General features: G+C 36.6%; 1 protein-coding gene across 2 annotated transcripts in view; it reads left to right on the top strand.

The window, feature by feature from the left end:
• The window catches only part of LOC126470524 (26S proteasome non-ATPase regulatory subunit 2), a 123,434-nt gene extending 99,915 nt beyond the window's left edge, over positions 1-23,519 (top strand). For both annotated transcript variants that reach the window (XM_050098443.1, XM_050098442.1), the window contains exons 13-16: positions 2,328-2,512; positions 7,154-7,359; positions 16,264-16,382; positions 22,824-23,519. In XM_050098443.1, the coding sequence (XP_049954400.1) occupies positions 2,328-2,512; positions 7,154-7,359; positions 16,264-16,382; positions 22,824-23,006 (693 nt within the window). In that variant the 3' untranslated portion in view covers positions 23,007-23,519. The remainder of the gene's footprint in view (positions 1-2,327; positions 2,513-7,153; positions 7,360-16,263; positions 16,383-22,823) is intronic.
• The last annotated feature ends 4,124 nt before the right edge of the window (positions 23,520-27,643 follow it).

Genomic DNA, 27,643 nt, shown 5'->3' with positions numbered 1-27,643 from the left:
GAGTGCAGATTTGGATATCTGGGTGGTTGTGTGTGTAAATGTGTGTACTATTGGTAGCTAGTACTTGAAAGCTAGTGTGAATATTGTTTTCTGTTATGCATTTCCACTGTAGGTGAGTAGCTGCCTTTCCCTCATTTTATGTATTGCTCCATCCAGGAATTTCCATTATTGTTATGACATGTACCAGTTGATATGCTAACATCATCAGCTACTTCTTTGATTGTGATTCAGTGATCATTCATAATAATTTATTTCGATTTTGCCCACAATACCATTGGTTGAAGGTGTACTGCGGCATCAAGGGCACTCGATATCCTCGGATTTCTTCATGGCCTTCTTTGAAACACTTACATCACTTGTAAACCTTTGTTCTATTCATTGCATACTCACCAAAAGCAATATTTAACATTCCTAAAATTTTTGCCGCACTATATTCCATTCTTATAGTAAAATTCAGTACAAATTTTTCTTCCATTTCTATACAAAATAAATAATTACCAGTACTACCAAAATTTGTGCAACCTTTTTGACAGCTGTCAATAGGGTACATAACCAGTATGGCTAACACTGAACAGATACATTTCACACATGATTATCAACACAACAATTAAAACATTGCACAAATCGGAATACTATAGTATGCAGAAAATATGGTAGACCAATATAATAAAAAAATTACTACAATAAATCATGTTTCTCAATGTTCGTAAAAAAGACAGGAAAACAGGCTAAAGCTAAGACAAGGCAAACAGAAAGGAGAAGTTATTGGAGAAAATGGAACCTTCTATATATGAAAAGTAAAATAGTGCAGGAGGCGACAGTAACAGTCAGTCAGTGCAGGTTAGTGACAAACAAAAACACTAAACCATGAAAGAACAATGTAAAATCAAGGTAAGTGGTGAGAAGGAAAGGAATGTGATGTACCCTTTTCAAATAAACTAGTGTAGGATGATTGGGAGATGTGCTTGTAGTGTGCAGTTAACCTAAACAAAGTGTTATTTGAAGCTTCATAGATGAAAATGTACCCACCTAAGTATGTGGAAATCTGTACTAGAAAAGATATAAGGGCAAGATGTTGATTAATAGGGGGTGATACAGATAAATAAATGAACAAACTAGCACAAAAGCTGGAAAACTGATGACAATTTGAATAAAATAGATGACAGCAAAAACTGACAGTGGGGCTACATAAGGAGGAATAATTGGTCACAATGGCTAGTCTTTCCTTCTCATCCCATCCATTAAGTGTCCCTGTGAGGTTCTGGGGAACTTTTCTGTAACTCTTCCCATTTCCTAAACCTCACCAGTCCTTTTCCTTCATCCCTCTTTCTTTTTTTTTTCATCACTTCAACCAGGAGGAGGAGCCACTGGCTCTGAAAGCTCACGCATTTCGATTTCCTTTATGTGTTTTCACCTGCTACCACGTAAAAGTATATTTTTTATCTATCAGTATTATTTTTAGACGTGTGTTATGGTTCTTTTTCAGTTTGTTTGAAGAGGCAGTAAACAGTGAGACTGGTCAGTTAAATTTTGTGCTGATTATAGTGGTGCCACTAACAGCACATGCCCTTTTCTTGAGGATAGTACTCTTAATAGTTATGAGATGGTGGAAGAAGTACCTTTGCCAGCATGCTTGCAAGAGCTACAGTAAATACTTTTGAACATGCATGGAACTGGTTTTGGATGACATTTTACAGCTAGACTACTGCCATCAGTAAATTTTTAATCACTGGAGATTGCTGTTCGTGATGAATGGCATAATTTCCCTCTGAAATAAAGGGAATAATTTCTTTGAATATTTGCCTCACAAGTTTGATACAGTGTTTGCTGTTTGGAATGCCAATAAGCGATAATAGAGGACTGTAGTTAGATTTTAACATGTTAATGAGATTTTTCACTGGTGCAAAAATGGTCCTGTAAGCTGTGAGTTCTGTAAACAAGAAGTAGAGAGTGGTGTGGAACTGTATATTCTGTTGTGTTATACTGTATGTGAAAGTGTATCTCCCTGAAAATGGTACAAGACTGAATGAAAATCAGGCCTTACATAATGTGTGGTATTTTATCTCATCCCCAATTGTTTTGACCAGTTTTCTTCCAAAACTGACAAAACTATTGCATATTCGATTTTTGAGCTCAAAAAAAGCATCATATAATATTTACTGACTTGTCTACCTGCAGTATTTAAAATAATGAAACAACCAATATAGTTATATAGAGTTATATAGAGTTAAATTACTTTCAGCTTAAAAGTAAAATATTTTGACATTTAACATAAGATAAATAGTATCTGTATATTTACATATAATATGATTATCTTGTACTTTCAGCTGAGGTACTGTGAACCTGTGATCAGAAGAGCAGTTCCTTTGGCACTAGGACTCATCTCTGTATCAAATCCAAAATTGAATATTCTTGATACATTGAGTAAATTCTCACATGATAGTGATGCTGAAGTTGCTCACAATTCAATTTTTGCAATGGGTCTCGTAGGTGCAGGCACGAATAATGCCAGGTCAGTAGGAGTTTATGATTGTATTTAATTTATAACAAGTAAACTTCCTTTTGTAAACATGTTATCGTCGTCATCATCATCATCATCATCATCATCATCGACCATACAGCTAGCCACAATAATAGTTAATTATCTGTTGAAAAAATTTGATGGCAGTCTATTAACTTGATCATTGGGCCTTTTGTGTTGTTTTTTTAGTTTTCAGTCTGAGACCAGTTTGATGCAGCTCTTCATGCTCTTCATATCCACATAACTACTATAACCTCCATACACTTGAAACTGCTCGCTGTAGTGTAACATTTGTTTCCCCACTACAATTTTTAACCACAACACTTTTCTCCAGTACCAAATTGACGATTTGTTAATGTCTCAGATGGATCCTGGCAACTGATTATTTCTTTTAGTTAAATTATGGCATAAATTTATTTTGTCCCAAATTCGATTCAAAACTACTTCATTACTTATCCAATCTACACATTGTATGGGTTGTTACCTTACTGGTTTCTTAAATAACTGAATAATTGTTTATAGAACCTTAGGTGGCATAGTGTGGTAGGACAGCATTCACACGTGTTATTGGTTTCCATTCAATAAGCTATTTGAATGGGAACCATAAGTCCAGTCCCTCACAATTTCAGCAGGAATTTGTTAGTAGTTGCTGAAAGATTACATACCCAATAACTGCAGATCTCGTTTGTCTAGGGGGTTTCATCTTTTCTTTGTCTGCAAAATGATCATTCCAACATCAAACATGGCTTCTGTTTAAATAAACACCACTGGATTAGAAATAATTTTTGCTAAACGTTATATTTATTCAAACTTTTTGTTCTGAACTACACTATTTGCCATGTAAGTTTTCACTTCTTAACATTTTTACTATCAACATTGATTATCTAATTCTGTTACACATCACTGGTTACAAAAGCACGACTGTCTTCCTCCAAGACTGAAAGAGAAGTGGCAGGCAAGCCAACAACTGCCCGGAAGTTGCAGATATTCCCGCTTCTTAGCTTCTTTGGCCTACTGACCTTACACACATCTTGAACAAGTTCATTATTTATTACGAAAGAACATATTCATAATTCAATTAATAAATTAAGCACGTTTTCTGGCCACATAATACAGCCATGAAATTATTTCAACTCCTTACTCTGGGTATCGCACTCTTCGCTTTAGATAAACCTTATTTCCGACAGTCGATTACATTACAACGTCTATCAGTTTTCTTCAATAAAACCACAGTTTAAAAGTTTTCTGTTCTGTTCTTGTCTGTGTTGTTTATCTTCCTTGTTCCACTTCTGCACAAAGCTACATTCCGACAAATAATTCAGAAAATACTTCCTAGCAGCTAAATATATTATATTAGATGTTAAAGTGTTCCTCTTTTTCAGAAATGCTTTTCTTGCTATTGACAGTATGCCATTTATATTCTCTTTACTCTAGCCATTGTCATATGTTTTGCTGCCCAAGTAGCAAAACCCTACTACTTCTAGTGTCTCATTTTTTAAACTAATTCCTTCAGCATTACCAGGTTCTATTTGACTGATGTTCATCTTATAACTACATTTCAAGTCACTATGCATTCCATTCAGCCATTCTTTAAAGTTGTTTGTGGTCTCTGACAGAATTACAATCTGAGTTTTCTTCCCTGTGAGCTTTAACTCCCTCTCTAAATTTCTCCTTCATTTCCTTTTCTGCTTGCTCAATGTACAGATTGAATAACGTGGGGGAGAAACTACAACTCTGTCTCACTCCCTTCTCAACAAATGCTTATCTTCCATGTTCTTTGACTCTCATAACTGCAATCTCTCTTTCGCACAATTTGTAAATAACCTCTTGCTCCATGTGTTTTATCCCTGCCACCTTCAGAATTTGGATGAGTGGATTCTGTCAACATCGTAAAAAGCTTTCTCTAAATATTCAAATGTTATATACACTACACCTGGATGAAAATGACTTACAAGTTCATGATGCCCTCCATCAGTAATGCTGTAATTCAATATGGTGTTGGCTCATCCTTAGCCTTGATGACAGCTTCCACTCTCGCAGGCATATGTTCATTCAGGTACTGGAAGGTTTCTTGGGGAATGGCAGCCCATTCTTCACAGAGTGCTGCACTAAGGAGAGGTACTGATGTCGGTCAGTGAGGCCTGGCATGGAGTCGGATTCCAAATCATCCCAAAGGTGTTCTATAGGATTCAGGTCAGGACTCTGTGCAGACCAGTCCATTTCAGGGATGTTACTGTCGTGTAACCACTCTGCCACAGGCCGTTATGAACAGGTGCTCGATTGTGTTGAAAGATGCAATTACCATCTCTAAATTGCTGTTCAACAGTGGGAAGCAAGAAGGTGCTTAAAACATCAATGTAGGCCTGTGCTGTGATAGTGCCACGCAAAACAACAGGGGTGCAAGCCCCCTCCATGACAAACACGACCACACCATAATTACCACCACCTTCGAATTTTACTGTTGTCACTACACACACTGGCAGATGACATTCACCGGGCATTCACCATACCCATACCTGCCATCAGATTGCCACATTGTGTATTGTGATTCATCACTCCACACGTTTTTCCACTGTTCAATCATCCAATGTTTACGCTCCTTATACCAAGCGAGGTGTCGTTTGGCATTTACCAGCATGATGTGTGGCTTATGAGCAGCCGCTCAACCATGAAATCCAAGTTTTCTCACCTCCTGCCTAACTGTCATAGTACTTGCAGTGGATCCTGATACAGTTTGCATTCCTGTGTGATGGTGTGGATAGATGTCTGCCTATTACACATTACGACCCTCTTCAACTGTCAGTGGTCTCTTGTCAGTCAACAGACGAGGTCGGCCTGTATGCTTTTGTGGTGTACATGTCCCTTCACGTTTCCACTTCACTATCACATCAGAAATGGTGGATGTAGGGATGTTTAGGAGTGTGGAAATCTCACATACAGACATATGACACAAGTGACACACAATCACCTGACCACGTTCGAAGTTTGTGAGTTCCGTGGAGTGCCCCATAATGCTCTCTCACAAAGTCTAATGAGTACTGAGGTCACTTTTTAATTTCCTGTTTGCTGTTAGTCTGCGTGTTCTGTCACAGTGCAATTTGGACCTAAGATTTTCCATTTTACTCTTCATTCTCCTATTTGGGATTCTTCAATGTCTTTCTTTCTGCTTGAAGTGAATGTTGTAGCTCCAAGAAGACACACTTGTTTGATGTCTGTGTTGCAGTATCAGTTTTGTGTATTTTCTGATGTAATTTCGTTTGAGAAATGTTCTCTGAGTCTAAATGCTGTTTCCATTTTACCAGTCGAAAGGCAAGTTTTCTAAAATATTTGAGTTGAGTAGCACACTCAGTTTTCTTGTGTTTCTTTTTCAGAATTCTGAGTGTCAGATTGTTGCTAGTCCTTTGTTTGTTGCAATTTGTTAATAATATTTGTGTAACTATTTACATACAAATTAAACAATGTAAATAAATTTGTGGTGTTAGCTGGTACAATTTGTAATTACCACTACTAATACACTGAAGTGTACTTCATTTGGGTAACTTTTAAAAAATTGTTAAATATCCGGCACACAGTCTTCACTTGACTTTAAATGATCAAACACAGCCTATCATTTTACCTCTCCTAAGCTTCACACAGTCCTCAAAACAGTACTTTCTGCTTCCCTTGCTATCCCTCCTGCTCTGCTTGTCTGCATTTTGAATTTTCGTGTGTACTAAATAATTTCACATATGCACCTTTTGTCTTTAGTTGTGTTTTATTTTTCCTGTATACAAGATATCCAGGAGGAATGCTCAGTATTCAGGGAAATAGCAGGAACGATCATTTAAAAAAAAAAAAAAAAAAAAAGGTCTAGCAACAATGGGCTCTAAAATGCGTACATTAATAGCTGCGACCACTTATTCACCTTCGATACTTTAAAATACATCTATTCTACTGAACAAGTGCCCATAGCTCATAAGGTATTTCTTTTAGAGCTCTTTTTTACTAGAGAAAATTATCTTGTATTAGTCCATACTACCTCCTCTCAAAATATGGAAAGCAAAGAGTATGCGATAGGAGAGATTTTTTTCACAGTATCGAAGTAGTGGTCATAGCTCTTAAGGTATGCATTTTAGAGTCCATGTTTACAAGACTGTTTTACTTCAAATGATCATTCCAGTTGCAGAAGTTGCGCTGTTGTTGTTACTGTCCACCCTACTGCCAATTTTTTTGCCAGATCTCAATTGCTTACATTGATATAGGTTGATCTTTAATTTTCTGACAGTATTTTTTTTTTTTACTTAATCAAGAAATGCAACAGCTAGCTGTTTCCTATATAACTCTATTTATGCCAAGATTTGTTTCAGGTCTTCATCCATCTCCAGTTGATGTAATACATTTATGTTATCATCAGCACTACATTTTTATTCAACTGTATTTTGAATGCTACACTGACTTTTATTCTGCATCTAGAAACCTGAAATGCACATTGGCATAAATCAAGTTATATAAAAAAATGGTTGTGTGCTGTTTTTCTTTTTTCTCCCCATGATTTAATCCACAACCATGCAACTCAACCACTGTTAATACTGGTAAATTAATGTAGTTTGTGATTTTATGAGTATCTGAAAATACATGAAGGAACTGTTTCAGGCTTAGCGCAATGTTACGTCAATTGGCCCAATTCCATGGGAAAGATCCCAATAATCTCTTCATGGTCCGCATAGCGCAGGGCTTGACTCATCTTGGTAAGGGAACATTAACCCTCAGTCCTTACCACAGTGATCGTCAGTTGTTAAGCCCAGTAGCACTTGCTGGATTGCTTGCTACTCTAGTTGGATTCCTTGATGTGAAAAACAGTAAGTGTTCTTTCACATGTACATTTAGTTATTGAGACTTAAAAGCAATTATAAATTTCTTTTGTTGTTTAATTGAAAGTTAAATGTATCCAATAGTAATAGTTTTCGTATTATACAAAAACTGATTACAGTATTATGACAATAGTAGCTGTAACTATAGTAGTAGTAGAGTTGCTCGAACAGTCCACGAGTGTACTGCCGGTCCGTAGTGTCCAACGGGCACAATATTTCGGTGATTAGACATGTCGCCATCATCAGGCCTGAGGGTGGGTGGCCATCTTAAATCCTCTCACCTCGCGAGGCGTTCTCTGCGCGCCCATGCATCAGCGTGTCGGTGAGATGCTGGCATCGACGTCTGTGGTGGCGTCGGTGTAATTGCCTCATCCACCCTAGTTGCCCATTCGTTTCCTTTGCTGAGCGTCTTTTTAATTAGACTCAATGCTGGTTCCCATGCCCTGCTGAGATTGTAGCCGTAATCTTGGTTGATGAGTCCATCCCTGGTGCGAGTTTCAATAGCCTGACAATGGCGACATGTCTGACTGCCGAAATATTGTGTCCGTTGGACACTATGGACCGGCAGTACACCCGTGGACTGTTCGAGCAAGAAATACACAGAGAGAAACTGAAGAATCACAGTAGTAGAGTTAGTTGTTGTAATAATAATAATAATAATAATAATAATAATAATTATTATTATTATTATTATTATTATTATTATTATTATTAGTAGTAGTAGTAGTAGTAGTAGTAGTAGTAGTAGTAATAATAATAATAATGAAGAATAAGAAGAAGATAAAAGTGTGTATAAGCTGATATATATCTGAATAATTCTAAAGCCGGCCACTGTGACAGAGCGGTTCTAGGCACTTCAGTCTGGAACCCTGCTGCTGCTACGGTCGCAGGTTCGAATCCTGCCTCGGGCATGGATGTGTGTGATGTCCTTAGGTTAGTTAAGTTTAAGTAGTTCTAAGTCTAGGGGACTGATGACCTCAGATGTTAAGTCCCATAGTGCTTAGAGCCATTTGAATAATTCTAAAACATCCTCCTCAAACATATGTACTAAGGATACTTAAAAAAAGGGATTCCACTTTTTCGCTGACGAGGAAATTTAAAAATTCTAATAACCACATTTTCCTGTGACTTACAAAAGCCTTCACGTTCTAGATTTAGGGGTTACATTTGCCTATTAAAAGACCCAGCAGTAATACAAAATATTTAACAAGGAAATGTGTGACATCATGTTTATTGTTTATGATAGGGTGAGATCCTTGGTACTCCCTAGTCATGACAGAACAGCCACTCGTTCAGGTAAACATTTAACAGTGTTTGCTTAAGGTGAACTTGTCTTACAAAAAGCCAAGTTTTTCCTGAGGGCTTTGCCAGTCAAGTCATTTGATCAGAGTTTGACATCTTGTCAGCATTGATTTACTTACAGATGATGCCTAAACTTAAACAGGAATGGGATGGGAAATTGGCCATAATCCTTTTGATAAAAGACCCTATCATTTGCCTGAAGTGATTAGGCACATCTGTATCAGGATAGCTACCTATGTTTTTGAGCATTCTTTCTCCCAAATATGAGTCCATTGTCCTAACTTCTGTACCACCTTGCTAGACATGTTGGTCATGGCCAAGACAAGCTGTTTCTAGATAATATGACAGAGCCACTCTATTAAAGTAATATTAAATCTTGTTGAAGATGACCCAGTTCAAATGTGGTGAGTGCTTTGTATAATTTCTTTCATTATATCAGTGAGGAGCTTTGATGTAACATTTTCCTTTTCAGTCATCGCATTCTCGAAGAAATGTGTCAGTGACAAAAGTTGCAAAGGTTTAACTTGCTGCTTAATTATCATGAAACTCTGCCATCATCCAAATAGCTGAAACAGTATAGTTGCTGTCTGGGCCATAAGCACACACAGGGCAATTAGCTACAACACTTGATGAAGACAGCTGGGTCAGTCAGTGAAATATTTAAAAGAATTGTACATATAGTTGGATACATAAAAACACACAGTGTTGATAAAGCACTGTTAATCTTGATGGTGCATCTTCTTGTGAAGCCTGAATAGTGAACCAGATGAACTGATGACAGCATTAGTTAGTACTATTCACCCAATACCCTGAATAAAGTAACATATTCAGTAATATTCTCAAATGTAATGCTAGTAATACTCTTGCACTTTGTTCTTTTTTGATTATTTGCAACATACTGTCCCTCTCACCATCTCTCATCACTCATCATCTAATTACAAGAGTGGCAGTGGAATTCATATGATGAATAAAATGAAAATGGCATACTTGCCATGTTTATTGACATCTCTAGAAGAACCAGCAAAATCCTTAATAGGCACAGAATTAAATGAATCTTGTAGCCCCTCATGAGATGCAACAGCTTGCTGAGTTTGATAAATAATAATTTGATAGAAAATATAACGTGTTTGGATAATTCCCTTTTACAAAAAAATTTGTGTAAGGGTCAGCTTGAAAATTTCTTGCTGTGGCAGTGAAAGACTTCTTTATTGATGTGGTCCTATTTTACATCAATTCATTTTGTCAGGTGTGTTTCCAGTGAGTATATTCTGTCTACAAAATATGATTCTGGAAAGTATGCCCTTCGCTATAACCTCCCTAAGCTTCCAAATACCCGATTTCCCCAGTTTCCAAAACACCTTTGCGTATTGATGCATTGCTTGGGATGCAATCCATGGATCTTCATGTGTAATTTTTTTCCACACCCCATTGATAGAGAAGATTTTTGTAATACCTATCAGTCATTATTTTGTTATTATTTTACCTTTTGCAAGGCAATCAGTAAGGAGAAGAATCCCTCTTGCATCCTAGTAAACACTAGCTATGGTGTTTGGCCTACTTTTTATTCGGCTTTCATTGCCATTTCATTTCCATAAATAGTAGCTGTGCATCTCATCCAGTGGATCAATGCACAGTATTACTTAAATTCTTTTTAAAATGGTTCGCACATTACTGGAGTCACATCTGTAAAATAGGTTGAATGTGAAACTATTTCAAAGTCCTGCTTGTGCATGAATTTGCTTTTTGTCAGCGTTGAAAAAATATAACAGCCATTGTGCACAAAGTTTTTTTCATTATTTTTTTATGTAAAATAACCTGTATTTCTTCTTCTGGTGTACTTATGTGTTCAGCTGTTTTATGCACCGTAAATTGATGATTGAAGTGTGCAATTTCTCGGTGTTTTAATCTGTGGTCACAGTTCTGGGAAATCATTATTGTCATGGATCATTTTAAAGAGAAGTAAAAGCACGTTTAAGTTCAGTCACCTACTTCCTAACTGTAGAAAATCAAGGAGCAGACTTGCAGAGAGAGAGAGAGAGAGAGAGAGAGAGAGAGAGAGAGAGAGAGAGCACTAATTCTGCTGCTTAAAATTTGTGCAATATAAACAAATCAGTCTGCAGATAAAATTCAATACTTTACTTCTGGTGTTTGTAACATGTACTAACATAACAAAAACAAAATATCATTTACATGCCTACGTGAGAATTTCTTGTCTTCGCTTTCATATTGAGCATGTGGCTCTTGTAATGTTTCTACAAAATATGTGACACTGATCACGCAGGTAGCTGTCATCAAACAATTGCATAATGCGTATATTTGGAACTTAGAATAAAACTATTACATTAATCGTGTTTGTCAGTAGTCATGCTCCTTAAATTATTCTCTATTTTAATGCAACTTTGAAACTTATCAGACAACTTGTGTTTTTCCTCAAGCACCTTCTTTCGGGAGTATTTTACCAAACAAGTGATGTCTATCCACAATGCTGAGTATCTGATCAGCAGAGTCCAATTTTAACTCACTGCTGCTTGGAATCTGTCTTGTTTGGTCACCAGGCAGTGCATACTAAAGGTCCCGTGGCCTCACTGCCCAGTTTTTTGGAGAAAATTAATCATTTCCGGTTTTGAAAGTTATAACACTGTCTAGGAATATGACTTTAAATGTGCATGGTTGTACAGAGCTAGAAATAATAGGTAATTGGCATAAGATTGTGTGGATTTTTGAACATTTGACAAATACAGTTTTTGTGAGTGCTTTATTAAACCGTATTCTATGTGTTACAAACTGGCACAGATATTTTCTTTCAATGTTTATGTTCCACTCTGGTCTGCTGTGCATAATTAAGAACTTACATCACAATACTGTGCACAGAATCTGTTTGCTTTACATTGTTAACAAAGGTGGCCTAAAAATCATTTGTTGCTGTACCTTCACAGTAAATGATGAAGTCCTACTAAGCAAAACAGTTTGATAACCAAAATTTATATGTATTACAGTTAGTGACAATTTAGCCACTGTAGTGCTGTTTTGTGATTCCTTTTTTTATGTATCTTTCACTAATTTTAAATTCATCCAGCGTGTCTTTACAGTAGGTTTGGTCTACTATGTTTCGGTGCAACTCTGTGAACTTTTTATGTGTGTTTTAATGTTTAACCCATTCAGATATAGTATTGCATTCACTTTTTCCTACTGAATGTAGTAGTGTTAGGTATCCAGCTTCCCCGACTAAACATTTCTTAGATCAAGGTTTCCTAAGCAGTCTGTCACAATGTATTAGCATTGGTTCTTCCTGTGGTGTTTGTTGCAAATTTTGGTCTGTCCTGAGACTTATGCTTTATAAATTTATGGTACAGAGCATTCTGGTTTTTAACGTGAGTTGTAATAGTTCATGATAAATTTTAAGATAGTCTGTGTAGTTTGATGCCTACAGTAACAGGCAACTATCTGTTGCCAGTAATGTGAGTCATTGTACAAAGCTGGAACAGTGACTAGCTTACGAAGTTTTATGAAGCACTATATTCATATTTTGAATGGAAGTAAAACAAAAAGTTTTAAAAATGTGAATAGGCCTACAAATGGCTTCTTTTGTGCCCCGCATTTCATCAGTGTTCAGACTCTGGGAGACCTTAAACCATTCCTGCCGTCAGGTCTCCATTGGCCATGTCATAATTAACAGTGGGTTTATTGCAGCAATGCGGTGTGTACCTGTAGTAAGAACCAACAGAAAAGTTGAATAGCCGCTGTGGCAACTAGGATGCAAACATCAGTTCTGCCAACACACTGATGTCACAGCATAATTTTGCAGTCCAAGTTGCATCGTACCACAATAACTGTGAAACAGACCCCTACAGCTGACATGTTTTATGTGGTGAACATGCATATAGCTTCATAATGTTCAGTAATTGATGATACTTTGTTGCACTAATTGTTGGGTAGCAAAGGCTGATGGATGGGTGTTGAAGGAAATACACTGTGGCCTAAAATCTTCACATTTCTGACTGCTGGGTGAGCTGAGGCTAGTATATTGCAATGAGTGAGTTTGTAGCAAATATGCAGAGGATACCTTCTGTACTTGCCTCTTTGGCTGCCATTTCTGCTGCTCCCAGCTACTGTTACTTGGATCTCAGTCTCGGCACCACATAGTAGCTGCATTGGTAGAAATTCGGATTGTTGCTACACACGAAATGGAGCAGAGAAATTGCTGGCTGTCATCTTGTGTGCTATATCCCTGTGTATGGGACCGATGATTTTGAATCTACCTTTTTCATTTTGGGAATTACAGAATCATATCTGATTGGACTCCCGAGAACCATTTATTCAACTGATCAATAGGGGGAGCTTGAAACCTAATACTCATTGTATTAATGCATTGAGTTTTCTCTTTTTGTAAAAAATAATTGTAGATTATGAGGCATTATCATAATAATATGGATGATTGTGGTACCAGAAAGACATTTAAAGAGGCTGCAACATCGTCAGTTGCCAATATACAGTTTCTAAGCTTTTTGTTGTTAGAAATTACAAAATGTTACTTATGAGTAGAAAAGTTTTGTAATGTAGTCTAATGTGTGTTGTGCACATGTGGTTTTCATACGTCAGAAAGCCCTCCATAGATCTAGTGATGAGACATATATGTGAAGTCTGGTTTGGAAATATATCAGCTTGATTAATTACAGAGGAGAACATTTGTAATTCCAGCTAAGAAAAAGATGATCTAGACTTTGTGTTAGGAAACCTTGAGAGTGATCATAGTAAGGTCGTAGAATTAGTCTTACTCATTAATGCTAACAATGGCTACATTGAAGTAGGAACAGAAATATCAATAAAACCGTAAGTAAATGGTAACAAAATCTCCAATTTTGATTGACAAATATATTGTGAAGATAAGTGTGTTGTAGGTGATGGTGGCATATTTATTGCTATAAATATACAATCATTTCTACTGGAGTCATTACAGATTCCAAATGTGTAATAATTTTGTATGCATCAAAGGTGGGTCAAAAATGATTTGTAGATCACTTGTCTTGGGAACTGCAGTGGCAGAACATTTCAGAGAAAACTTGGAGAGTACAGTACTCAAATTTCCTGAGCATGATGTGGTAGATATTTCAACTCTGCAGTGTATAATATGTGCCAGGGACAGAAACTTGTTTGGGACTGTTATAAATGTCTTTTCTGAAGATTCCTGAACAAAAATGGTTAAAGACCCAAACGTCTTAGATCTCCTAGTAACTAAAAGATACAAACATTTGAATTCAGTTAAAATAGAGCAAGGAATTGATGATCATAATGCTGAGATTGCTTCAAATACTACAGTTTTTTGAAGACTGTTAAAAAAGATAAGAAAATATTTCTGCTTAACAAGTACAATGACAAACAAGTTGTAGATTAACTGCCCCTGCAGCTGAAACTTTGGACTATCAGTGGATAAAATTCAAGGGTATTCTGCAGTTTCCTTGTGCATGCATGTGCCATGAAATGCTGTGAGGAATTAAACATAGCTGCTGTGTTAGAAAGTTGTTACGGAAGCAAAGATAGCTTCATCACAAATTTTAATGAAGTCAAAGCTGTGTTGATGAGCGAAGCCAAAATTATCATAACAAGAGCAATACAAAAACCATTCAGTGAATTCAAAAGTGAAATTTTATGCATCAGTCAAATGATAAATCTTAATTTTTTGTATTTCATAAAGTTGGTAAAAGCATAATGACATTAAAACATAGGATGGTGAAAGATCAAAATACTGAATTCTGCCTACAAGAATTGTTTCATTATGGAAAATCGTACTGCAGTTTCTCTTCTCAGTCATCACACAATCATCACAATTACAGAAATGGAGATAGGTGATTGTAAAATAGAAAAATCGGCTAAACTCACTCACCTGAAGAAAGGCTCCTGGATGTGATAAGATGCCTTTGCTGTAGCAACAACTGTTAACTGCATTGGGCAAATGCAAGTTGCTACAAATCTATATTGCTGACCTCATTCTATTAGAGAGTCATAGAATTTGTTGTATGCACCTTACAAACATAAATTGTCCTCTTCAGGAATCCACATGTATTCTGCAAACATCAATCCTTCAAACCTCAGCTTGCTGTGTTTGTAAATGAGCTCCAGAAGGCAGTAGATATTAGCATACAGGTTGAGGTCATATTCCTTTTCTTCTGGAGAGTGTTCAGTGCAGTTCCTCAGTATCCCCTGGTGAGCGAAATAAGAGCTTACAGAACAGCTTTGTAATTAAATGGGGACTCCGGTGGAGATAGAACTAAGCACCTCATACTTATTGGAGAGAGATTTTCTGATATTGAACTGTCTTCAAGTCACCCTTAGGTAATGTTAAAAGGCCATTACTATTCATATTTGGTGTGTGTGTTTGTGTGTGTGTAACTTGCTAAATAATATTATAGGCTGTGTGAGACTTTTCATGATTATGATGGTGTTACTAAGGAACTAGCAGTGCTGTGCACTGTTAGTGAGCTACAACATAACCTGTGAAGGCTTGACTCATGGAGCAGGAATTTGCTGTTGACCTTCAATGTAACATATGTAATGTGTTGTGCATAACTAGGTAGAAAGACCTATTATACAAGTAGTTATAAATACCTGGAAACAGTTGCAGTTGTTAAATATCTAGAAACTTTCATCTGGATTAGCTTAAAGTAGCACAACCAATATAAAACTAACTGTAGGGAAGGTAGATGCCAGACTGAGAGATTCAACTAGCTGTTGAGAACTGCGTGTAAGTCTGGAATCTTTACTAGTTAAGATTGATGGGCGATGTAGAGATTGAAAAGAGATCTGCGTGTTCCACGAGTTTTTTAGAAAGTATGAGAGCATCACAAAGATATTTATCCAGCTCCAGTGATATATATAGTAGTAGACAGGTTTTGTATTTAAAGAAGAGGCTTACTTTTAATATTTTAAGAAGATTCAAGCAACATTTTACTTGATTTTACATTGTATTGTCAGTGACAAAAATACTGATGCAGCAAGACCACTAAACAATGTGACAACCTAAGTTGAAGTATCCAGCTTCAACTAGTTTGCCATTTACATTTGTCAGGTATGTGATCAAAGATAAGAGTAGTGATTAGACAATTCTTGTAAGGAAAAATATTTCAGTATATTTAGGACTGGAATCAAGAGTGTCAAATTTTACCTGATTTAGAATGTAGGTATTGTATCACATCAATCAACTTTGAGGCTAGCAATTGCCTAGGAGGCCATGCACAAGTGCATTGCTGTGCATTAAAACCCAGGTGTTTTGCTGGAATATTTGTTTTCTGGTATATCCACCCATAGTGACTTTCATTTCCACTATATATTCGTACACAACTGCTGAAGTAAATGAGCATATGACTAATACTATTTCCTTTCTTGCAGAAGTATGTACCTTCGGTCTGTAATTATTTTAAATTCAGCTGTATCTTATTTCCTATATTGATAAAATTTCTATTACCTGAACTGAAAAGCACCATAAGCAGAAACTACCTCCAAACCGAGAGAGCCTAAATGATTTTCTGTGTGGTGTTGATTGCTTGACATTCTCATTCAGTATATAACAACTAATTTCAAACATTAAATTTCCAGTAATCCTTGGACGATCTCACTATGTGCTGTTTACATTAGCAGCAGCAATGCAGCCAAGGATGCTTGTTACATTTGATGAAGAGCTGAATCCACTGCCTGTTGCTGTTAGAGTTGGTCTGGTAAGCACCTAGAGTTTCCATCGCTGATTTGATATTTTGAAAACTAATATTCAACTTGTTAAGCTAGAATTTATTTTCAGTAAAATACTGTAAATAGAGTCTGAATGTAGTGCTTAGTTAAGAATATTTTTGACTGTATTGTGCTTTCACAATGTGGCACTCTGTGAAAAATATTTTAAACTGCTTATCAAAACTTTAGGACCTAATTGGAACAATAGGTATCTTAGTAAATGTTTCAGTAAACAATTTTAATAATATTTAGAACTGGGTTCTTTGGCTATGTGACACAACATAATTTTTCCTTGATTAGATAGCATTTATTAGTATACCATGGTCAGTTCATTTCGGCCACTATAGCTGTAGATAACTGCAGTTAACTAAAGAAAAATGTTGATAAAGTATAACAGTTTTGGTGTGTACAGGAAGGTGTGCTTCTTTTTGATCAATACATACTAAAAGAATCTTCTGAACTGTTAACTAAAAACTTTGAGCTACAAAATCCAACTTTTCTCATATTTTATTCTGTTGATTCGCAAGATTCTCAACCAGACCAGACAAGGACACTAATTTTTATTATGATTATTGCATACATGACTTTTGATAGAAAAATGATAAATTGCAGCATGGAAGGTATTACAAAACCCTGTTAAGGTATTTAACGTCAACTTAATCACAGCTGCTTTTGATACATCAAACTCACAAGCACTCTGTCATACATGTGCTACTAACATCGCCTGTAATTTAACCTTTTAACTGCTTCTGAATATATATAACCAGCATTTGGTACACATACTATTTGTTTGGAAAGACGTACTGTGAATGTAAAAACCATCTCACCTCAATAGGGGTGAGAGTAAGTGTGGTGAAAAAGATGGCAACATATGACATCTAGGCTTCTCAGCATGACCAGTGGGTTGTGCCGGTAGTATTGGTACGTGTTCCGTGGGGGGGGATGTGCAGATGGCCATGGCTGAGGAAGGGGGGGGGGCAGGAGGAGAGGGGTGGTGAAAGGGGGGGGGGGGTATGAAATGGACAGATAGTGAGAGAAGAAGAGGGACAGACAAAGAGAAGGGAGCAGGCGATGGACAGAGAGAGATGCACAATTTATGTGCTGTATGTGTACGCAGATGAAGCCATGGATGTGTTTGTGTTTTACTCACAGAAAAGCTTCAAGCAGTTATTAGTCATATTAGTAACAGCATTACTACAGTAGTGAAAATCAGTATAAAGGCATTGTTATTTATAGGAAAATTAACATTATCAGTTGGAATTGTTGCATACAGTGTGCATTCAGTAATACAAGATCCAGTAACTGACAGATGCAGTCAAATGGTATCACATTTGATTTCAGGAGTACAGTATATAACAAGACATCAACAATGCAGGTGTTAGATGGTGGAACTTGGTATAAAGACAGTCAGCTCTGTGCAGTGTTAGTGTGTACGTAGGTGTCTTTCCTACAGATAGGAAACATATAATATTAGTGACAGTGCATATTGTGTACATAAATCACAATTGTGACATAGCCACATTTCATGTGATGGAAAACAAAAATTGGTGCATAGAAGGCAATGGGCCTCTCTAATCATCGAATCACCAAGAAGTTGAACGATTCAAGTACAGTGATTTATGGTTTCATTAGATTCAACACACAGTATGGACAGAATGGAAAATGTGGGCAAAGTAAAAAATTATCTGAGACATTGAAATGATTACTTCTGCACCAAGCAAGAGCCATAAGCTGTTATTCTTCCCAACTTGTTGTTGATTTACAGTTGCCAGTAACTGCCAGATGTGTACAACAAATTTTGTCAAATGAAGACGTCTTGCATTCTAGAAATGATTGCAGAAACCTGCTGTAACACCCAAACATTAACAAGCTAGATTGAAATTTGCTGAAAAACATATGACATGGAGTTGTGAATGGGATAAAGTGATCTACAGTGATGAGAAGTAGTTTAGCAGGTAAGAATGGGAGTGCAGAAATTTTGGTGGTGGAAGTGTTATTATTCGGAGTGCATTCTGCTGTAAAGATAAATCACACATTGCTTGGGTGAACATTGGAATGAACTGTAATATGTACACTGAGATGCTAAACACAGACTGGGTTATAATGTGTGAGGACATATGGGATGAAAGTCCTTTTTCAACAAAGATGCATCTGTGCAGGTTTCTGTAGAACAGAAAAGTGGTTTGAAGATAAAGATAGTGATTTCTTCCACTGTGCAGAACATAGACTTGGTTTGAACCCTGTGGAAAACCAATGGGGAATATTTGCAAGGCGTTTTTGTTGCAGTGGAAGGCAATTCGAGGCTGTATGTGAACTGAAGAGCAATATGAGAAGAGTGGGCAACAATTTCACTGCAAGAACCACAAATCCTAACAAAATCAGTGCCAAAGAGAATTTTTGAGGTAATCAGGAAGAACAGAAGTTGGACAAACTACTAACAGTGCAATAACACAACAGGACAGCAAATACCATTTCCATCCAGGAGTTGCAAATGCTTTATTTTGTTACTTATGTTATGAAAGAAACTATGTAACTCTGTCATGATTGTTTATGTTTTGATATGTATCTACTACTTTTAAAGTAAATTCAATACATATACACTTCAGACACTGTATATTACTTCCATATGAAGCCTGCCTTTATACTAATTCCCACTACTGTATTGTTCATAAGTGGTAGAAATAGCTTTATTCATTTTCTTTCATACCTTTCGCCAGAATTACAGTGCAGGAATGTTTAGGAAGCTGTTCATAGATGTGCTACTCAGTTTGCCAGATGAGGAAGTAGAAATGTTACTTATGATCAGTGATAGTGAGGAAGAATTTAATTTTCCTTGGTCTTCTGATGAGGATAGGACCAAGAAAATAGTTCTTTGTGTTTACTGTGCTGAACTTCCTGGAGTGAAACTATGAAACTAATGATGGTGATGGAACAGACAGAGTTACCCTTCAGCCTGTCGACAGTTTTTAGTAGGTGGGAAGGGAACTGCGTCCTGTAACACTCAACATTGATTCATAAAAATCTGGTGTAAGTTTCACACTTACAAATAGCTGGGGGGGAAGAAGAGACTGCCAAGTATCATAAATACAGTGTGTAGAATGTTGACAATCAAGGAAACTGTTGTTTAATGTCTAGAGAGATACAAATATGCATGAAATGTATTGTTTCTTGGCAGGAACCCTGTTGTGTCAGGAATGGAGATGTTGAACTATACATATTGATAGTAGAGGACAAAGAGATTCTCTTCTCCATGCTCCAATTTTTGGTAAGCTAATATCTGTTGTTCCACCATATTCTACACCTTTGTGATGACATTCTTCCTCAAGGGAACAGGCTGTTCAAGATACAGTCAGTTGCTGGGTGGATAAAAGGAAGGTTCAGATGTGCTCTTAAACCATTTAAAAATAAGTTTATTGTTGAAAGCCTCTGCCTGTTGTGAGGGCATCTGGCTTTCAAGCAGTACATTCCATAAAAAATAAGTCACTTTGTAGTTTAACTGTTTGTTCTGTGCTGCTGTGGAACAGAATGTATACTGATTGTTCACTTTACACAGGTGCAGTGACTGATATAACAACTAGTGAAGGCTAGATGGGAAAAATTAACCAATACAATAACACTTCTGGAACTTCATTTGGGATGAAGGCACATCCTATATGTAGACAGCTGGTACACAATTCCAAATCTATTCCAGTATTTTCATAACACAAGAAGTAATGCAATTTACAAGGTGTGATCAAAAAGTACTGTGAACAATGGTATTAGGAACAAAATAATATGCCTAAGTGGAATTTGATTTGATCTCCTTCAGAGTACTGTCCTTTGCTAGCAATGCACTTATCCCAATGTCCCATTTTTCTGGTCTCTTTCTACGTACATCATTTCGCAAATGTTGCAGTACATCCTTTTAAAATTTGGCATTTACAGTTGTTCCCCTTGGAACAAACTCTTATCGCCCTGCACCATCAGTATCAAAAAATCCACGAGCATGACTTTGATATTCGATTTTGACTGACACGCCTGTTTTAGGGCGAGGATATTAACTTCTTTTCCATTGGGAAGTCTGGAGTTTTGTCTCACGGCCACACCCATAGACCTCAGTTTCATTTCCTCTTACAGATTTCTACATGGAGTCCAGATCTCAATGAAGACAATCCTTTTACTCTGTCCAAACTGACACATGATTTTCCTTTCCCTCTATTCATCACTCAACGTCTGGCAACAAATTTTGCACTCATTCGTCTTACTTGCAAATTATTGATTAAAATGCTGTGCATGGACCCATACAAGATGCTAGGTACCTCAGTAAGCTCTCAAGTATTTATTTGCCTGTTTAAACAATTTCTTTTTTTTGCCATTTTTTGCACATTTTTTCTGTTTTTGGGGTTAATGGATGTCCCAAACGTTGCTCATCTTCTACGGAGTAATTTCCATTTTTAAATTGCTCTTACCACGCTTAAACAGTCTTCAGAGTTAACAACATTATCTCCATACACAATTTTTGACATGTCATGTGTTTCTTTGATACTTTTTGAAACTTGAAACAGAACTCAATATTCACACATTTTTCGAAACCCATGATTCATGACAGACACAGGAAACACAATCTCAATCTAGTGTCTCTGAACACTGACAAGTCAGAATATGCTCCAACAGGACTCTGTGTGTCTCATTGTATCAGGCTATCGGACAAATCACGTAATTGCAGCAAATGGGTGGAGCATCAGCAGTTGTTGTTAAAAAATTGATTCACCCGTTAATAAAAGACTCTAATGCAAGTTGCAGAGAGGAGACCTGAAAATCAGTTCAACAATCATACCAGTGGCACTGAAGTGTTATGAAGAGATGTGCGTACATTGTCCACATATCGTATTGTCGAAATGACATTTAGAAAAATGGGCCACCAGTGCTATCTCAGAAAACTGAACCAAAATGTGTGCTGGGTTACAGGGATGGGAGCACTAGACAACTGTAGCATAATACTGAGTTTATTTGAAAAACTATTATGTGGTGTAAAATACTTTTTTCTTTCACACTTTATATATGTTTGTATGGGATTCGCATGTTACTTTCAAATTCCATATGGGGAAAAAAGTTTATCAATGTTACAGTTTCATCTGACTATTCATGAAATTCTAGAGAGAAGTGTGATCAAAGAGATCAAAACCAAAAGACTGCTGATCGGAAGCTGAAAATGCCTTGTACTTAACAAGGAAAGCATTTTTCAAGTATTTTTAATCATCTCAAAAAAAAAAAGGGGGGGGGGGGGAAATCGATCATGATTTTTGGCAAACAGTGCTCTGTGGGACTGTGTACCATTCCATGTTTTGAAATGTGTACTGTACCTAAAAAAAATGATAAAATGTAACATTTTCCTCCTTCATGTAATGTTTTGTTACTGTCAGTAAGTAAATAAATAAAGAGACAAAATAGTGATGATAATTTAGAGAGGCAGGTGTGCCACATTGTGCAACATAAATGACCAGCATAGCAGGGACTAGCACTAGACATGCTATGTCACATGCAGCAAGTGCACATCTAGCATGAACTCAGCAGCAGAAATGTTAAAATGAGGGGGCATGTGTTTTGCATCACTTGCCTGTGCCAGTCTGCTGTGTGACAAATTGCTAGTGTACCTCAGACTTGATTTCCTTCATTGCAATAACTGATTACATTTGAAGAAGGTGAAGTAATAGTTCCTAACATATTGCAGTGCACAGGGCAAACAGCAATCATGATATTGTGTTGTGGCTTGTGCTGCACGGTCCAGTTGGAGAACATTCATGTAGTTGTGTTCCCAGTGTATCCTGCTGCAGTTGTTATGTCCAGCAGCTTAGCTTTTCCTCCATTGTGGTCCATCAGAAAAAATTTTTGCTTTCACTGATTGTGCCAGGAGATGCTTCTCTGAAAAACTCGTAAAGTGTTATAAATCTAACTGAACTGTAACCATGAATTTTGGAAACCCTGCGTCTAAGTACCAGTCCTAATGCAGATATCCTACTAAAGTTGTAATATTCCTCTATCCCGCAAATACTGGGACTACAGCGATGGAAACCAGAATTAAATATTTCATGACTTTGTAATGAAGAATTTCTGCTTTCATGAACCCATGTTTGGAAAGCGGACTCACATTCGGGAGGACAATGATCCAAATCCATGTCTGACCATCCAGATTTAGGTTTTCCATGATGCCCCTAAATGACTCCATGAAAATGGACAGCCGATTTCATTCACCATCCTTTTGTATTCTGAACTTGCGCTGTTTGTAATGACCGTGCTTTCAGTGGGAAGTTAAACACTAAATCTTCCTTCGTTCCTTCCTTTTCGATGACTATCTTTAAACAAAACAGCTGTTTAGATGCGCTGAAAGCATTTATATATCTATAATCAAACTTTGTAAACCATTAATGTGATAATTTTCCATTTTATTTCAGGCTGTGGATGTTGTGGGTCAAGCAGGGAAACCGAAGACTATTACTGGGTTTCAGACACATACGACGCCAGTTCTGTTAGCGTATGGTGAACGAGCAGAATTGGCAACAGAAGAGTACATACCTCTGACACCAATTATGGAGGGTTTCGTGATTCTTAGGAAGAATCCAGACTTCCGTTCATAAATGGATTGTGTGAAGATTATTATTTGGAATTTTGGTTTCATGGAGAAAAAGCATTTTGATATATAGTGTGTCTCCATGTGCCATGCCAAAGATTTTTAGTATCTTGAGAGATGTGACATTTGTGTCTCATAAGGAGCAAGGCACAATGTGTGTTTCATAACTACAGTGAACATGACATGGAAAGGGTTCTGTTGCTAAATTTGAAAATGCAGATGAGTTGAGATATGTCGCTCATTTGAACCTCTTGGTTAAGGGTCACACTGTTGTGAAGAAGAGTAAAGTGTTTTTTGTAGAGCTGCTAAAAGTATTTGGCATGAGTTGCTTGTGTGAGTGGTTAAAAGCCTCTACTGTTGTAAAGAAGACAAATATTATCTATAGATTTACTTAAAGTAACTGGTGTGACTTGCTTGTGTGAGAGTAATGGAAATAAATATAAGTGTTTTGTACATTAATTTATAACTTCTTGCAAGTAAATGAGATGCTTGTAATAATAAAACTGATTCTTGTAAAATATTTCATTACCCATTTTTCAATTGGTGATTGTTTTTCTGTTGGTGACTGATTTGATTTAATTTTTGAAATATTTTTAGGAGTAAGTCAGTCCACATGTTTGCTGTTAGTAAAATGCTTAAATTTTAATGAAATATTAACAAAATTACAGTAAAACCCCTTTTTAATAGGACTCTGGGGATCCAATTATTTTTTTTCCTTAAAAGAGGTTTTGCCCCAGCGTACATGAAAAGAGTGACCCAGAATCATAATTCAAGCATTTTTTGGTGATATAAGTGCTTAATTACAAAATTACCAATATCATGTGCTACATATTAAATGCAGTAAGTATACAATTTTTATACTTGTCACGGAACATATCTCTTATTTGAAAAGAAAAAAAAGAAGAAGAAAAGTAGTAGTCTTGTTTAGTCCGTCAAGAATATTGCAGTGAAAGAAATCGTCACTCCAGCTGGTTGACACTAAGCGAGGATTGAGTCATCTACATTAAAATAGAAAAGAAATTCCTGACACTATTAATTCCTTGCCTAGCAGCAGCGAAACTAGACACAGTGCCCTTCTTTTTCCTTCTTCTTCCTTGTTGTCACTGCAAGCTCGTACCTGTGTTCCTTCTTAAGCATTTCACTTGCATCTATATCATGTGTGGAAGTCAGGGCAGCAGCATCACAACAGTGTTCTGGAATGTTGGATTTTCAGAAATATCAGTTCTGCTACACCATCCTCCTTCTGGAGCAATGTCTTCTTTAGCAGCAACCAATGTACCACAGCCACCCTTTGCGAGACGCCTTAACACAGTCTGCTGTATTACAGAATTCCAGACAGCAACAAACATATACATAGCCTGTACAAGGCTGAGTCTCATCACTTTCTGCATCTCAAAGAATGAAATTGACTTCTATACAACTGCTCTGCTGTATTTGGCTTTGATCGAGTTATTATGCCCAGGTCTAGAGGTTGTAGATGACTTGTACAGTGTGGAGGATGGAACACATCATTTGCCTTGGGATGTTGCCTTGGGATGTACTGGGCATAGGTTAATAAGTCCAATTTCTTCCTGCTGCACCCATCTGGACATCTAACTACCTGAAAAAGTCGTAAAGATTCCTGATGTCCCCAGGGTGTGCTCTTCTACTAATAAAGTAGCATTTATATGTTTTGGAAACGCCTGGGAATTAATAGGGGAGGCAACTTTCCACATCCATTACTATTTGCACACAATAACATCTTCACCTCTGTACTTTTTTTTAACCTCTGTGGCATTTTTGACATTTTCCTCCATTAACAGAATATGATTTTGCAGGAAGTAAATTATAAGAGAGACAAGTTTCTTCAGTGCTGAAAATGTATCTGAGCTCATAGCTCTCTATCAATCATGGCAATGTAATGTTCTTCCAGTAGTTTACACTTTCTATGACCAGTGCCTCACTTCCTCCATGGAAACAACATACAGTGATGTTCTTTAAAATGATTCAACCAATCCTGATGAACTGAGACTTTCTATGTCAATCTTCAGAGCAATTTCATGAAACTTCTCTTCAGTATGTTTCCACTTATAGGAATGCTTCCTCTTCTGTCTCCTTCATACTACAGTAGAAAAATATTTTCTACATCATTGAATATAGCTGTATGAATGCTCCCCCTTTTTGGATCCATAAGAATCATTAGCTTCAGCATTTAAGAACACTTCCTAATTTTTTAATGTGCCGCACATGTAGACGCCATTAAATTGTATTTCTTCACCATGGAAATATTTATGTTAAGATTGTCATCAGCATCACAGATGATTGTCAACTCTTGCTGAACTGTAGGCTTTCAATGTTTGCAGGCGATACCTTCACAAAAGTAAAATTAATAACTTTGGCACTTCAGTAAACAAACAACTACAATTTTGACACTTAATAGACATAGTGACTATGACACTGCATCATGTGAACTAAGTCAAATGGAAATCGACTTCCGATTCTTTCAATGCACCTGTCAATATCGCTCCAAGAGAAAGTGAGTTGTTGACTACGATCTGTGTGTCAACTGGTTGAATCAGTTACCATTTAATGCGTCAAATGACAAAAAGACCTGTATGAGATGAAATGGAGAGAAATCACAAACTCACTCAAACATCTTAGGAGTTACTTAAAAACTGGATTTCAGTTCATGAAATGTTTCATGTTTATTTCTTAACAGTGGACTTTTTCTTATAGTGTTCTTATGGGAATTTTGTCAGGACATACAGAAATATTTGTTAAAAGCAGGATTTTCTTTAAAGTGGATTCATTAATTCAGGATTTTACTGTACATATATATCTGAATAAAATAATGTTGTTTAAACATTGTGAACACCCCACAATGTTCATGTGAAAGCAGCTGGATGCCATTTTCTCGTTACCAGTGTCACAATTCCTGATTGATTCAAAATTAAGATATTCTTCATCTGTCCCTTGTGTGAACCGTTTCTTGTATGCAAAATGCGTGTCTAGTTTCATTGTAGGACAGGTTGATATCATACTGTCATCCTCATAGTTTCCAGCTGGTAGTTTTACAATAACCGTAATCTTCACTCTACTTGTTTTTTAATTTATCAAACAAGAAATCATATCACGTAAGACTGTGTTCGGAAGGAATGATTCAGGAAAGACTAAATATTCCATTGGAAGTAGCTATTATTAGCAATACTGGCTGGGAAGAGCTATCTCAACATCCTATACATAAACATGAGAGTGATTTAATGTTTGGAATATGGAAGTTGCACTCTTTAACCTGGGAAATCATGATTTAAAAAATTGCAGTCAGTGGGAGCGAAAGGTAGCAACAATGAGAAACATTTAAAAACAAATGAGAATTAGTACAAGGTTACGTGAACTAATAGAATCATGTATAAGCAAAAGGAAATGCATCACATTGATTTTCTTTTTATGAACAAATGTCCCTTGTGATCTACAGTACCAATGTTTAACTGCAGTGTCTTTTTACCTTGAAGAACTGAAAACTGCAGTTTGGTTGCCTCCTAACACCACCACATGGAGCTCACTAATCAACTGTCTGATTTTGTTCATCTGTTCTTATATTTTAAATATTTTGCCCCAGTGTGATATTTGAACTCATGTATGATCAGGTAATCCAGAACTACAGTTACTGTTTAATTTGCAGCATTCATACTAGAATTAAATTTCCTTCCATATTTTATCTATTACTACACAATAGTGTTACATTTTAGTTGACTAGTTTTTATTTAACTATCTGTTTTTGCAAGTGTAGTTGTGACTTTTTCGTTAAAATAAATTCATTATTTGCTTCTAAAACATTCTAAATGGAGTAAAATGCCAAACTGTATAGGAGAAAAGCAGTTGTGGCCCTTGTGAATCATGCAATTTGGTAAAACTGGAAAGCTTCTATGAAAGAATGTGTGTCATACTTGTCACGGAAGAACTTAGAGAAAAGGGATTTTTTAAAAATGAAGGGGGTCTGAGTTGAGTTGAGAAACTGAAATTTGAGCAGGAATATTTTAGTGGCTTTAATCAGAGAACAGTTGGATGAACTGTTAAAATAATGAGGATGGTCCAACATTCAGGGCTACTCATGTGAAAATAACATGAACCAGACTGTCAAAGAATGTGAAATTATTAACAGGAATAATGTTCTGCCAAGTCCACTGATTGAATAAGTTTGCATGGGAGTTTAAATGTTTAGAGTGAGTACAATTTGTATTACACTGCGGAAACAGAGACCGATTAGGTACAGATGAAGAAATATTTTGTTCACACACACACACACACACACATTTTTGCTGTCATTTTGCTGAGAGCCAGTGTTATTTTCTGCTGAACGTCCAGTTCTGGTATTCATTGTGTGTATACGAGGCCATATTCAAAATTGATTGAGTAGAAGTGAAAAAGTTACAAAATTTAAAAATAGTCATTTTCAGGGTTACTCTTCTTCTGTGTGTCACACCAAATAGGTAGTTTTGTACCAATGCTGCTACTTTTGTATCTGTGTAAGACAGAAGTATTTCTCTACTGCTTAGGTAAGCAGTGGTGATTTTATTGGCTGAATATGGGGTTTAAATAATATCAGGTATTTATAGGTAAATAATTCTACTGCACTGTACTCCAGCAGCAGCTTGTGTGACCACT

Source organism: Schistocerca serialis, chromosome 3, assembly GCF_023864345.2.
Source record: "Schistocerca serialis cubense isolate TAMUIC-IGC-003099 chromosome 3, iqSchSeri2.2, whole genome shotgun sequence".
NCBI classification, from domain to species: domain Eukaryota; kingdom Metazoa; phylum Arthropoda; class Insecta; order Orthoptera; family Acrididae; genus Schistocerca; species Schistocerca serialis.
The sequence above is the reverse complement of the archived record's forward strand: the minus strand, read 5'-3'. Positions and strand labels throughout refer to the sequence as shown.